The 15,128-nt window shown below is 51.4% G+C and overlaps 2 protein-coding genes across 2 annotated transcripts; one reads left to right on the forward strand and one right to left on the reverse strand.

Moving 5' to 3' along the window:
• Positions 1 to 10: 10 nt before the first annotated feature.
• On the reverse strand, positions 11 to 3,194 carry LOC114772468 (zinc finger FYVE domain-containing protein 1-like). The gene is made up of 4 exons (XM_028965367.1): positions 1,498 to 3,194; positions 921 to 1,425; positions 244 to 458; positions 11 to 64 (listed from the first exon to the last, which is right to left on the reverse strand). The coding sequence occupies exons 1-4, from the start codon at positions 1,963 to 1,965 to the stop codon at positions 11 to 13; spliced, it is 1,242 nt and encodes a 413-aa protein (XP_028821200.1). The 5' UTR covers positions 1,966 to 3,194.
• Positions 3,195 to 3,626: 432 nt separating this feature from the next.
• ylpm1 (YLP motif containing 1) lies at positions 3,627 to 15,097 on the forward strand. Its single transcript, XM_028965355.1, has 21 exons — positions 3,627 to 5,442; positions 5,509 to 5,694; positions 6,100 to 6,297; positions 6,368 to 6,813; positions 6,893 to 8,983; positions 9,055 to 9,163; positions 9,245 to 9,383; positions 9,454 to 9,540; positions 9,633 to 9,777; positions 9,856 to 10,016; positions 10,098 to 10,252; positions 11,073 to 11,135; positions 11,201 to 11,320; positions 11,452 to 11,628; positions 11,698 to 11,781; positions 11,866 to 11,949; positions 12,057 to 12,128; positions 13,582 to 13,633; positions 14,336 to 14,460; positions 14,538 to 14,722; positions 14,831 to 15,097. The coding sequence occupies exons 1-20, from the start codon at positions 5,110 to 5,112 to the stop codon at positions 14,682 to 14,684; spliced, it is 4,974 nt and encodes a 1,657-aa protein (XP_028821188.1). The 5' UTR covers positions 3,627 to 5,109; the 3' UTR covers positions 14,685 to 14,722; positions 14,831 to 15,097.
• Positions 15,098 to 15,128: the final 31 nt, after the last annotated feature.

Here is a 15,128-nt window from a genome sequence, read left to right on the forward strand (position 1 = left end):
CCATAAAAGTCTACCTCAACACCTCACACACTCCCTCATACACACTCCCCCACACCCACACACTCTCCCCCACGCACACACACTCTCCCACACACACAAACCTCACACTCTCACTCACAAACCACACACACCCTCACACTCTCCCCCACACACACACACACCCTCACACTCTCCCCACACACACACACACACACACCCTACAACTCTCCCCCCACACACCCCTCCCCCCACACACACACACACCTGCAGGGCCTTGTATATGACGGTGGCGGAGCGAGGGGAGCGGGTGCTGTTGTTGTCCAGCTGCTGCTCCAGGCTGCGCAGCAGGCCGCTGAAGTCCGTGGGCGGGTTGTAGGTCCGGGTTCCGCGGTACTGGATGGAGCTGAAGGCCTCGGGGAAGAGGCCCAGTTTCCGGAACCGTTCCTGCAGCAGCCGCTCGGCACACTCTGATGGTTTGTCTATGGAAGAGGAACCCAGGAGGACAAATTCCGGTTTCTGGAGGAGATGTTATGAGGTCTGTTCATCATGGACATGAAATTTTAAATCTTAAAACAAGTTGATGCACAACAGTGACTTTATCAGTGAATTACCCCAGAGGTTGCTGATGAAGAGCAACTTGCAGCCCATCAAATATTACTTTGTATATTTACACTTACAGCATTTACATTTACATTTACAGCATTTATCAGACGCCCTTATCCAGAGCGACTTACAATCACTATTTACAGGGACAGTCTCCCTGGAGCAACTCAGGGTTAGGTGTCTTGCTCAGGGACACAATGGTAGTAAGTGGGGTTCGAACCCGGGTCTTCTGGTTCATAGGCGAGTGTGTTACCCACTAGGCTACTACCACCCTACCATCTATATATGTCTGTGCGGATGTTAAAAAGCGTGTCTGTGATGAGCCCCGCCCCACGAACCTGAGCCCAGCAGCTTGGTGTGGACCGTCTCGTGGAAGATGATGACCGCGGGGCCCAGCGTGGACAGAGGCACGTTCAGACCGCAGCGCGCCGTGGTGGCCTTCAGCTCCTTGGTGAAGTGCTTCAGGTACGCGTCGGAGGCGTCGCCCAGGAACTTGAACAGGTCGTCGTGGAGACGGTCCGAATGTGTGCGGTAGATGACCAAGTCCGACACGGCGAGGACCTTCAACAGCAGGCGCGTGCGCTGTCCTTGGTTGGCGCCGGCACCCAGGAGGCCTTCGGTGTCCATCACCACCACCCTGTGGATGGGGTCCATGGCCACCCACACCCCGACGGTGCAGGAGTCCTGCGTGGGGGACGTCTTGAACACCTCGCGACCCATGAAGAAGGTGTGATTGAGCGTGTGGGATTTACCCTCCCCCGTGTTCCCGAAGATGGACACCACCTTCAGGAGCTCCTCCCGCCTGCAGTCCAACCTTCTCACGAAGTCTTCTTCATCTTTCACCTGCTCACATGGCAACATTCAGGTGTTGGTCACGTTAACCTGCACTAATACAGCGCCATGATGCCGTCTTACCTGCGTCTCCTCCTTCTCGTCCACCAGCAGGAAGCTGCGGACCTTCTCCAGCTTGGCCTTCAGCGCCTGCATCTCGCCGTCTCCGGCACCGCCGTTGTTCTCCACCGGCGTGGAGGGGGGGTACGGGCTGAGGGGGTGCTTCCTCTTATTTACACCACTGTGGGTCCGCTTCTGGCAGTCCAGACACAGGTTGATCTTGCAGCCTTGGCAGCGGACCACTGCCCTGACCCGACCGCCGCTCATGGGACAGCCGCCGTCCCCTTTACACGAGTCGCAGAAGGGGACGTGTCCCGGGGCGATCCGCACCCGGTCGTGGTTCCTCATGCGCTCCTGCCTGTGCAGCTCCACCTCGCAGCGGACGCACTGCAGGCTGCCGCACTCGTCGCACTCGTACGCGGCTTGATCAGAGCCTCCGCAGGCGTAACTCTCCTGGCAGAGCAGGGTGCCGGCTGCGGCCTGAGCGCTCATCCTGACCCCTGACCCCACGCCCCAGTACACTACAGGCACTCACAAATAAAACCACATCACAAACCTCAACACTGTGTAAGAGTTTATCATCGATATGATTCAATATGAACTATAATCAGACTCCTGGAGGGGCTGCCTGAGCTGGACCTCTTGTTCCTGGAGGTCAGGCCATGGCTACTGAACTTGACCCGTTTACCATCCGCGCTTTTTATTGTTCGGGCGGCTAACTAGCCGGTTAGCATCAAAAACCAACCCGCGTAGACGCGTTAAACGGCTGGATCGCGCTTCGGCGTATCGATCTATTCATAATTTAACCTCAACCCAAACACGACCGCGAGTTTTTAACATCATCCCGACAAAAGTAGACGAGCGGAGAAGCAGATTTGACCAAGCTAGACAGGTCCGCAGCGGGAAAACTGGGCAGCTAACCCGTGGCCGCTAACTAGCGCTGACACGTCTAACCAAATTAACCTCTTCCGTCCACTTCGAGGGACAAATCTCCCCGTCCCCGGTATAGCACTAGCTGTTGTTGCCAGGTCTGGTCAGCTGATCGGTTTGTTTTTAAGATGGGTTCAAAGGTCCTTCGCGCGGCGCATTCTGGGAAACGTAGTCTTTCGCGTCCGCGTCCATGTGATGCAACACACAAATGAAAGAAACAACGTGAAACTTTATAATGTGACCTCTCTGTACCATCACTACGCGGAAACACCGGCATATTTAGCATGTAATAAAACTGGAAAATGTGCAGAAAACAGCACAAATAACCAGTAATCCTGTTCTGTTTATTCTGGTTCTAAAAACTACAGAACCATAGATAGAAGCACTAGATGTCACGTTGAATGGGGCTAGAACGTCTATCAGGGCCAAGGTGGAACACAGAATAAAAGAACCATAAACCGGCAAATTTGAAAAGCGGCAGCAATGTTCACTGAAAGACCCTGACAGCCTTTATGATGAGCCCTGTATCGTTACCTCTCATACATTTATATTTACAGGCATTTGTAAGGATTTGTAGAGAAATATAGAAAATTAACTGTACATAATACATTTTTCATACAAGGAAAATGCAATACATACAGTCAGAACAGAATATCTACGGTGTATATATCTATGTGCTGAGATGCTGAATGCGATATCTAGTGTATGGTGTGTGTGTGTGTGTGTATATATAGTTTTTATGAAAGTTTTACAGTTTTCTTTGTACAGATTTTAAGTTTTTGTTTTTATTTAAAAACTAAACATTTAAGAGATTCAAAAGATTCAAGATTGGTTTATTGTCAATACAACAGTATACCATGTATTGAAATAATGTTTCACACAGAGTGCTATGATAAAAGAAACATTTATATGTATATACACTAAACTAAAATATACTAACTAAAACCTAAATGCTGTACAGACTATAAAAGAAAACTGTACAACTTTCAGTACAATGAACAAGGACAAACAGGACAACATTATGTAAAATGCTTGGATACTGGATATTTCAAACAGTACACAAGACAAGACAAACATATGCAAAATGAGCAGAAATGTGCAGGTTGTTAGGAGGTGTGTTCTGCCCTTTTTGCTGCCTTGCCAGAATTTGGTACCGTAGCAGAAATGTTCAGTTACATTTAGATTCACAGTATGTACCAGACGCCCTTATCCAGAGCGACTTACAGTCAGTAGTTACAGGGATAGTCCCCCTGGAGACACTCAGGGTTAAGTGTCTTGCTCAGGGACACGATGGTAGTAAGTGGGGTTTGAACCTGGGTCTTCTGGTTCATTGGCGAGTGTGTTACCCACTAGGCTACTACCACCGCAGTTACATCTGTCGGTTTTTGTTACATTGCCAAAATGTCCTACCCATACTCCTGAATGGACATCTGTATAAGGATTTATGCTAGAAAAATAACTTTCCTGTACTTTAGAGGGGGTGTCAGTTTTTTCATGCTGCCAGAAACTGCTTCCTATAGTTTTTAGAGGGGCAGTGGAGGCCTAGCGGTTAAGGAAGCGGCCCCGTAATCAGAAGGTCGCCGGTTCGAATCCCGATCCGCTCGACTGCCACTGAGCAGGGCACCGTCCCCACACACTGCTCCCGGGCGCCTGTCATGGCTGCCCACTGCTCACTCAGGGTGATGGGTTAAATGCAGAGGACACATTTCACTGTGTGCACCAGACATCGAATCGCTGCCTTGCAAAATCAATCATTACAGTTGTAGTAGAATAATGCCGTTCTTTCACCAACAAAAACAAGTCTGCCTTTCTTGACTCGTTAGATGTGGACACGCAGACCTCGTTCTCAAAAGTAATGCTTTTGTATCGAACAAATGTAATTCTAGGTTAAACAACAACGAAGATTTATAAAAAAAAACTAAAGCAAAACCCACAGTTTAAAGTAGTCCCATCAAGCATATGAAATACACGTGCACACCGAAGTTTAATGGTAGAATTTCATCCCATACGTACAGAATTCGAAGTGCAGAAGGACGTAAACGGTATAATAACAATCACCTCGATGTGTCTAATGTACGACATGAACACAAATATAACAAATCATTAATAATGTTTAAGATAAACCGCGTAAAAACCAATATACAAAGCTCCGCTTTTGGCAAACAAGCAAGAGTGGCAAAAACCTCCTGCGTTTTCAGATTTACGGCGTAATGCTGACGTGCGCATGCGCCTTAGCGCTTAGCAGCCGTTTTTGGCAGGTAGGAAAAAAAGGCAGAACACCTGCGCCCTTCTGATCACCGCTTCCTTAACCGCTAGGCCACTAACGCCCCGTAATATATCGATCTACATCACCGACCCAAATATGTCTCATCGGTCAATCAAACAATCGATCAGACTCAAGCGTGAATGAATAAGCGTGAATTAAAATGTGAAACGTGATTCCTGAAGGGCCCCGACGTCGGACGTGACGCGGCGGCGCGATGACGTCACCGGGAAGGCGGCTACTGGCACGATGCTAGCGTGCTAGTGGAGGAGAGCCGGCGTGTAAGATGTGTATAGCTGCGCTGTAAACGTCGCTAGTTTGATCTTTTTAATGCGCGAACAGCCGACTCCCAGCTCAGAGCGTTGCGCGCCGCCGAGGTCGGTCGGGCCTCGGTAGCGACTTTCCGGGAACACAAAGGCCTCGAGTGCCGCTCCAGCCGCAGCATGTACCCCTCCTGGGGGGGCTACGGAGGCCACCAGCCGCCCCCTCACCACTTCGGCGTCAGGCCTCCGCCGATGCGGGCTCCCCCGCCGCAGGGAGCAGGCTTCGCGGGATACGGAGGCGCTCCGCCCGCCGCGCCGTCCAACTTCTCCAGCCTGCGGGAGCAGCACCTGCAGCAGATGCAGCAGCTCCAGCAGCTGCACCAGAAGCAGCTGCAGTCGGTCCTGCACCAGAACAGCGGCTACGGCGGCGCCGCCAGAGGACCGCCGGAGCCCGCAGCAGCGACGCCGGCCACCGCGGAGGAAAATGTCGACCTTTCAGCCATGAGCTTGCAGGTAAATACAGGTTCTTCTTCTTCACCTGATCCTGGTTCAAAATGATCCTGGTTTCCCATCCGGCAGGAGCAGCAGCAGTTCTGGTACAAGCAGCACCTGCAGAACCTCCAGAAGCTCAAGAATGAGCGCGAGAAGCTCCAGACACCCGACACGACGGCACCACCTCCACCGGTCGAACCCCCCAAGAAAACCCCGCCGCCGCCTCCGCCCAAGGACGAGCCGCCTCCGCCGCCTCCACCTGACGGGTCCAAGGTGATCATTCAGTCGGGGACGTCCCCCTGGAGACACTCGCTCAGGGGGTTTGAACCTGGGCCTTAATGTCCGGTCCTGCGATCAGAGTTCTGTAGAAGGTTTTCCGTATTTTAGGGTGCTTGGTTGTGACCACAGACTACAACGCTGTCATTGAGCTCGAGCCGGGGTGGTAGTAGCCTAGTAGGTAACACACTCGCCTGTGGACCAGAAGGTTCAAACCCCACTTACTACCATGGTGTCCCTGAGCAGGACACTTAACCCTGAGTGTCTCCAGGGGGGACTGTCCCTGTAACTACTGGTTGTAAGTCGCTCTGGTTAAGGGTGCCTGGTAAATGCTGTACATGTAAATTGAGCTGTTCCACGGCGTGTCCGTGTTAAATCCTGGCGGTGATTTGCGTCCCGCAGCCCAGCGGCATCACAGACCCCGGCGACGCCGTGGAAGCCGCCCGTCTGCAGCAGCTGCAGGCGGCGGCGGCGCAGTGGCAGCAGACGCAGCAGCAGCGGGCGGGGTTCCAGTACCAGGCCTTGATGCAGCAGCATGCGCAGCTGCAGCAGATCCTGCAGCGCTACCAGCAGCTCATCCAGCAGCCGGCACATCTGCAGGTTGGAGCAGGACGTTCTTCACTTCGCGTGGTGTCGGAACAGCCCAGAGAAATAACGTGTTGTGTTTCAGACCATGCCGCTGGACGTCCAGCTGAGACACTACGAGGTGCAGCAGCAGCAGTTCTCCCCCGTCTTCCAGGAGTGGGACCGCCAGTTCAGGTTATGGCAGGACCAGTTCCAGGCCTACCCACATAAAGACCAGTTGCAGGACTACGAGTCCCAGTGGAAGCAGTGGCAGGACCAGATGACCTCCACCTCGGCCCACCTGCAGGAGAGGGTGACGTCCCTCAGGGCCGCCAGGCAGCAGCAGTTTGGCGCGGTGGGCCAGTATCCTGGCGCAGAGACGCCGCTGCCAGCGGGCCACCAGCCCGTCCTCCCTGCTCCACACGCGCAGCCGCCGGGTCCTTCAGCTCCGGCAGCGGAACCGTACCCGGCTGTGGGCCCAGAGAAGGTGTCCGAGCCACCTCCTCTTCCTCCTCCTCCTCCTCCTCCTCCTCATGGCCCTCGAGGACCACGGTATTACAAGTCGTTCCTAAGTTGGAAATAATAATGAAGTAACACCATTGGAATGTTGAGTCATTTCTGTGTATTGCAGGTTTGTTGGTCCAAGAGGAGGTCCAAGATTTGATCAGCCGCCACACCTACGATTTAACGGCCCACCGAGATTTGAACCAAGGCAAAGGTTTGGTCCGCCTCCAAGAGGAAATCAGCCCCACCCGGGGCCACCTCGAGGTTTTGAGGCACCTCAGAGACTGAATAGTCCTCGGTTTGAAAGACCTCATGAACTAGGCCCACCACCTTTTGCTCCACCTTGTTTTGAGAGACCTCCAGGACCACCCATGAACAACCAGGCTCGTTTTGAAAGACCTCCAGGGCCTCCACCCAGTTTACAGCTTCGTTTTGAAAGACCTCCTGCTCCATTACAATCATCTGTTTTTTCCCAGGCCAAACCTGAACATGTCCCTCAGACTCAGCAGACAGAACCTAAAACACCGGCAGCGGTGCAGGTCCAGTCAGACGCTCAAAAGCAAAGTAAAGATAATGGGACACCTGACTCCATGACTGAGGACCTCCTGGACTCTGGGGAGGGATTTTTTGTCCAAAGTGATCCCATTCCTCAGACCTCAGTACCTTCCAAAACTGACCAGAAAGTCCATGACAAATCTCCAGACGCCACTAAGGAGCCTGTTCCTGACAAAGAACCTGTCCTACCACACACTGCTGGTGTGGCCAGCCAGAATTCCCCAAACCAAGGGCCTGGGCAGCCCAGCAGTAATGGCGGCAGTGTGGCCGCACAGAAACTTCACCCTCCTGACACGCCCAGTCAGCCTCCTGGGCTTCAACATGGACAGAACCAGGTGGTGCCTCCACATGTGGGACGGGGACGAGGACACATGCCATTGCCTGTCAGAGGACGAGGCCGAGCCCGTGGTCGAGGGCACCCTGCTGGGCCAATTGGTCCACCCCACGATTTCAACCCTGCTGAGGAAGGCCGAGGGCCTTTTGGTTATGGTCCCCAGAACATGGCGGAGCCAGAGTTTGAGTGGGAGGATCCTTCACTGGAACCTCCAGCCAGAATGGCAGGAAGACGTCCACAACTTCATGAAGAAGACATGTGGCAGCCAGAGGAACACCACTTTGCAAAAGAATATTGTGAGGAAACAGAAGACCAGGGTCCACCTCTGGCCTCTGAAGAACTAGAAGGGTCTTGTGGACATTGGGAGGAAGGGGAACCGGAATACTGGGAGGAGGAGGAGCCATACTGGGTGGAACGTAGACCTCCAATGCGAGGACGGCTACCATTCTCTCTTGAGGGACACAGACATCCCTTTCCCCCACCACGCTTTATGCATCGCGGGCTACCTAGGCGTCCTCCTCCACCTCATCATCGGCCTCCAGGAGAACATAACCTTCACATACCTCCACAGAGAAACCCTGTCGGGCCTCCAATACGTCCTCGAGGGCCACCTCTGCATCCTGGCATGATGGAAAGGGACCTGAGGCGACCCCCTCATCCACTGGAGAAGGGCCAAAGAGGACCACCACCTTACCTTGAAGAACATGGATGGCCTCGTCCTCCTCGGGGTCGGGGGTCATGGCGCCCTCCTCCTCCGCCACATGCTATGTTGAGAAGGCCACCGTTTGTTCCTCCTCATGCAATGGAAAGGCGGCACCCTCCACCTGCGCATGAGCACATGGAGGAACCGTACGAGAACGAGTACGAAGAAGACTATGGGCCACAAGAAGATGGCTACAGAAGGCCACCATGTGAGTATCACGACTACGAGCATGGCCAGGATGAGTACTACCCACCACCTTCTGAGGATTGGGAACATCCACCCTACCCTCGCCGTGGTCCTCCAGACCGAAAGCGAGAGGACCAGTGGCTGGAGGACCGAGAGATGGGCCATCCATACGGTGAGGGGGACAGACGGAGGCCTGGCCCCAGGAGCGGAGAACGTCCCTACCCCGACCCACCAGACTGGGAACGGCCACTGCCGGAGAGGAACTACCCTGCGGAGAAGGCCCTGGACGTCCCACCTCCACCTCCCCTGGCGCCACCGGTCAGCCTGCCAGACCCTGCCCTCGAGCAGTCTTCTCCTGGGGCAGGAAAGGGGATGCTCGCCTTGTCCCAAAGGCAGCATGAGATCATCCTGAAGGCTGCGCAGGAGCTGAAGATGATCAGGTGATTATGTGCCTCGTCTTACACGCGTCTGTTTTTACCTTCTTGTTTACCGTGCTGGCCTTGGTCAACAGAGAACTTCAAGAGAGCAAGAACGTTCAGGGCGAACAGGATGTCAAACCGGAGTTTCCTTCTGGCCTCCTCGGGTTAGAAATCCCCCCGGAGGTGAAGAGTGCCCTCCAGGTACTGCAGGAAGAAGATGTTCTTCACGGTGAAGGTGTGGAACTGTGGTTTTTATTTTACTCTTCTCTCTGCACCCCACAGGCCACCAGTCTACTGGCTGAAGCTGGTAACCCAGCGTCCTGGGAGACCGGCCTCTCTGTCCAGGGCCAGCCTGCCGGCACCGCCCCGGTGCTCAAGACCCCCATCATCGCCAAAACCGTGGACTACGGCCACGGGCACGGTAGGCGTGGCCCGCGGCCGCGTGGTGGGCGGTTGTAGAAGTGGTCGTATTGACTTTGTGCTTCCTGCAGAGTCGGGCGCCACGGTGGAGCGCATCTCGTACGGTGAGCGGATCGTGCTGAGGCCGGACCCCCAGCCCGAGAGGGCGTACGAGAAAGGTGGGCGGGGCAGGATGGTTGTCTTTTTTTTTTTTTTTTATTATTTAATAAAAAAATGTTTTTAATTGATGCGACTTTGTGGAATTCCTCAGAGCCGCTCGGCCTTCGCGACCCGTACAGTAGAGAGCCGTACCTGGAGCGGCGCGGCGATCCGTACCGGGAGCGGCGGGACCGGGACCCGTACCGGGAGAGGTCTGGGATCGGTTACGAGCGCGAGCGCTACCTGCGGGACGAGAGGTGGGCACGGCGGGCCGAGTCGCGTGACGACCTGCGTAAGTCACCGTTTAACTGACGCTGACCTCCTCCCGACCTCAGGCCCCCGCCGGGACCGCCGCCCCCTCGCCTCGGCTACAGAGACCGGGACGTGCGGGAGCGCGAAGGCCGCGGCAGCCGGGACCGAGAGGTGTACGGCCGGCCGCTGTACGAGAGACCCCCGTACGAGAGGGGACCGGAGCGCGGAACTCCAGCCTACGCAAGTAAGGAACTGAAACGGAACCCGGACGTTCCGGAGTTACAGAGCGCCAGATTAAACCTCCTGCGCGCCACTCCCCTCCCAGACGACCGGAGGAGCTTTCCTGACGAGAGGCCGCCTCCTCCAGCGGCCCCCCTCCCCCCTGCACCTGCGGCCCCGCCCCGCGTCGAGAAGAAGCCAGAGACGGTCAACGTGGACGACCTCCTCAAACCTCCCGGCAGATCCAATCGCCCAGAGAGGGTTCGTTTCAGTTGTGTTTTTACATTTACAGCATTTACCAGACGTCCTTATCCAGAGCGACTTACAGTCAGTAGTTACAGGGACAGTCCCCCCCTGGAGACACTCAGGGTTAAGTGTCTTGCTCAGGGACACAATGGTAGTAAGTGGGGTTTGAACCTGGGTCTTCTGGTTCATAGGCGAGTGTGTTACCCACTAGGCTACTACCACCCAGTAGTTACAGGGACAGTCCCCCCCCTGGAGACACTCAGGGTTAAGTGTCTTGCTCAGGGACACAATGGTAGTAAGTGGGGTTTGAACCTGGGTCTTCTGGTTCATAGGCGAGTGTGTTACCCGCTAGGCTACTACCACCCAGTAGTTACATAATAAAGTAAAATAAAATAAAGTAAAGTGATTGTCACATGTGATACACAGCACACAGTGCACACAGTGAAATTTGTCCTCTGCATTTAACCATCACCCTGAGTGGGCAGTGGGCACCATGACAGGTGCCCGGGGAGCAGTGTGTGGGGAAGGTGCTTTGCTCAGTGGCACCTCAGTTGCACCTTGGCGGATCGGGATTCGAACCTGCAACCTTCTGATTACGGGGCCGCTTCCTTAACCGCTAGGCCACCACTGCCCCTACAGGGACAGTCCCCCCCCCTGGAGACACTCAGGGTTAAGTGTCTTGCTCAGGGACACAATGGTAGTAAGCGGGGTTTGAACCTGGGTCTTCTGGTTCATAGGCGAGTGTGTTACCCGCTAGGCTACTACCACCCTTTTGTGTTTGAATTGTATTTAGTATTTTGCGCAGTTGTCATGGTCGTCCTCTGTCCTCTGCCAGATTGTCATCATCATGCGAGGTCTCTCAGGAAGCGGGAAGAGCCACGTGGCAAAGCTTATTCGGGTGAGCGCCGGTTCCTCCTGCTGAGTGTGAGCAGGATGCAGGAGTCTCACGGTTCTTCTCATCAGGACAGGGAAGTGGAGTGTGGGGGGGCTCCGCCCAGAATTGTGGGTCTCGACGACTACTTCATGACCGAGGTGGAGAAAGTGGAGAAGGACCCAGACACTGGAAAACGGGTCAAGAACAAGGTGCGTTGTTTCTATTATTTATAAATGGGATGAACCGGATGAAACTCCGGCGTGGTGAACGTTGTCTTCCGTCGGTTAGAAATGATGCGTTGGATGATGCAAGAGACAAATCGGCATGCGTCGTTTATCAGGTTCTTGAGTATGAGTATGAGCCCGAGATGGAAGATACGTACCGCAGCAGCATGCTGAAGACCTTCAGGAAAACCCTGGACGACGGCTTTTTCCCCTTCATCATCATCGACGCCGTTAATGACAAGGTGAAGCACTTCGACCAGTTCTGGAGTGCGGCGAAGACCAAAGGCTTTGAGGTGAGTTGGCTGGACTGGTTTCTCTCGGAGCAGGAGTTCCACTTCTCACCTGGTGACCTTCACCTGCAGGTCTACCTAGCTGAGATCTGTGCAGACCACCAGACTTGTGCCAAGAGGAACATCCATGGCCGGAAGCTCAAGGACATCATGAAGGTCTTTATCGGGGCATCACAGACAACTAGTGAGCCAAAACCCCTGATTCATGTGGGATGCGTGTTCATTGTTCCTCCTCTTCAGATGGTCAGTGCCTGGGAACCAACGCCACGTCACATGGTCCGACTGGACATTAGGTCCCTGCTTCAAGACGCGGCTATTGAAGATGTATGTACCCTTAGAAATCACATTATGACCCACGATTTTACTTTTGATATTTATATCACCAACTAAGAAGAACATGAGTTATGGAAATGATTCATTTGGTCTGACAGGTGGAAATGGAGGATTTCAACCCGTCTGAAGACGAGCCGAAGGCGGAGCCTGAGGAGGAGGAGGCGGATCTGGTAGGATGAGTTTTTCATGTCTGCATCATGTTGCTGGTCAACAAATCAAAATGTTGATTAAGGGCATAATTTTACCACCTATTCCCCGGTATCCGGGAATCCCCTGTTCCCCGACGTGTGCAGTTGTGATCAAATAAACAAATTGGGTTTTAAAATGAACAGTTCACTGTGACGTGGTAACGTTCATCCAGATAGAACCACACGAGTTTCTGTGGAGCTTTACCTCCTCCATCCTCGTCATGTAAATATGGGAATTTCTGCTCATCAGTGTTCTTTCAGATAACTTGTTTGAGTGGAATGTCTGATTGTTCAAAAATCTTAGATCTTGTATCCGGCACCACACTTCCTCTAGTCTGCAGAATCATGGTAAATAGTATTTAAGATGGGGTTCTATTAACCAAACCTAACCAATTAGACCTTACAGACAGCAGAGCTGTGTCAACCTTACACACACACACACACACACACACCCATTGTTAATGATTAACCGTGGGTGAGTCTGAAATCCACCAATCACAGCGTGGCTGAGCTACTTTGCAAAATCATTTTAATGTGCACAGATGTGTGTGCTTTGTGTGCCTGACCTCTAAAATAACGTAATAAAGTATATAAAAAAATGTATAAAAATGACTTGCAGGCTAGTTACTCTGTATGTTACTCCAATGTGCTCTGACATCATGGTACCATTCTAGATGTTTAAATATTCATTCTGTACTCTCTTGTCTGTGTTTAAGATCTCTTTGTCTTCAAAAGTGTTGGCTGGTTAATCAGGTCACTGTTTGAAATACATTATACGCATAATATAATTTACACAACAGGGGAATAAACTAGTATAAAAGGTATTAACTGCTAGTATTAAATAAAAAAAAAATACCTGTTCCACATTTTCCCAGTCCAGTCTAACATTCATTTAGGGCTAAAACATTTTTTTTTAAATGCTAAAAACATAAAATATTGGATTGGGGAAATGGCTCTGTTATTAATGTAATTTTATTCATTTATTGCATATATGTACAGTGTATGGTTTGTGATCTTTCAAGTGTTGGATTTATAGCAACGTATGTAAATGATATATAATAATATTATTAATATCTAATCAATCCATCAAAATAAGTATACAGTCAGTACTGTATTGTGGTGTTCTTTTCATGTGTGGGGTTTTTGATTGTTTGTTTTAATAAGTGTGTGTGTGTGTGTGTGTGTGTGTGTGTGTGTGTGTGTGAACCTAGAACCTCACGTTGTAGTTGTTTGTTTGATGGTCTCACTGGCTGCTGGTCTGCCTTTACCAGGATGTAACTGATGAACTGTGTGTGTTTTCAAGCCTTTTTCACTTCCATCCTACCCTCTACTTCCTCCTTCACTTCCTCCCTCCTGCTCTCACCTCCTCACATCTTCCTTCCACCGATCTCCACCTGGAGGAGTAACTGCTGCAGTGTCTCTCTGTATAATGTAGGGTTACGTTCCAAAAAGCAAATGGGAGATGGATACATCAGAAGCCAAACTTGGTAGGTGTTCTCATGTCTGTGTGTGTGTGTGTCTGTGTGTGCTTTCTAGACTGAAATGTTACACAATATAGTTTATGAATTTGGCCTCAGATTCTTGTGTTTGAATTTGGATGAATATCATCTAGATGTGTTACAATATAAAGCTGTATAATTAAATTAGACCTGGCTGACCTCTGACCTCTGCTTGAATCACCACCTTTTTCAGGTGAGGTGGGGGAATTTTATCCCTTGATTAAAACTCCTCACCTTCTGGGCATGGAAGTGTCGTCCACACCCAGATCTTTCTCATAATCAGAGTTTTTTAATAGATTTTATATTTTATATATCTAGAAGGTCCAAACGTGAACATTTCTATCTGATCTGACCTTTCCTCCACACGGAAACCCAGAAAGGTTATTTTCTAATAATTAGAATTATTAGAAAAATGATTATTTTCTGTGTATCTGTGTGTACAGCAAAGCTTTTTTTTTTTTGTGTGTGTGTGAAAACGCGGACTTTTCACCCCAAACGTGTCGTACATCAACAACGGTGAATAAAACGTCTCTAATGAAGAGAACCGTGTCGTGGAGGAGAACGTCACAGGCCTTATTTAGTTCAGATGAGGTCAACCTCTCCTTAACCCATGTTGTTAGTTCAGGAGGGTTCTAGAACCGCGGCGGAACCGAGCAGCACGTGCTGACCGTACCAGCTGTCTTCTTCCAGACAAACTGGACGGACTGGTGAGTGGAGGCAAAAGGAAGCGCGATTCGGACATGTCCGGCATGGAGGACTTCCTCCAGCTTCCGGACGACTACGCCACTCGCATGTCTGAACCCGGCAAGAAACGGGTAACTACTCTCCCTCTCGCTGGCACCGCGGCGTGGACTCGCTGCTCTTCTTCATGCTGCACGTCTGCTTTGTTCAGGTGCGCTGGGCGGATTTGGAGGAGAAAAAAGACGCGGATCGAAAACGCGCTATTGGCTTTGTAGTGGGCCAGACGGACTGGGAGAAGATCACAGATGAGACGGGCCAGTTGGCCCAAAGAGCCCTCAATCGCACAAAGTATTTTTAAGAAGAGCATTTGCTTGACCTGAGATGCAGACACTGAAGGTGTATTTGACTCTTCCTCTACATCTCTTCATGTTGTTCCTCTGGACCTCTCTTCATATTTACACTTCCATCTCTTCTTTTGAATAAAATGCTGCTTCTTTTTTTCAGATAACCATGATGTGGAGCCGCAGATCCTGAAGTCGATTCTGTAAAGGGCCCTGGTGTTCATAAAATTCATTAATTCATAAACAATAAATCTTAGTTGTCTTTAACCTTTTTAGTATTTTTTTGTTCTTCATGCATTGTCAGATGAGCCAGTAGATGACTTGTTGTTCACCTGTTGCTGTTTTTTTTTTTATATGTTGACTTGATTGTATCCTACAGACCTGTTGCTGCACATTTTAACCCTCAACCAATAAAAATCCTACAAAAATGCTCCTCAAGAGAGCTTGTGTTTTAACACAAG

This window comes from Denticeps clupeoides, unplaced genomic scaffold, assembly GCF_900700375.1.
Source record: "Denticeps clupeoides unplaced genomic scaffold, fDenClu1.1, whole genome shotgun sequence".
NCBI classification, from domain to species: domain Eukaryota; kingdom Metazoa; phylum Chordata; class Actinopteri; order Clupeiformes; family Denticipitidae; genus Denticeps; species Denticeps clupeoides.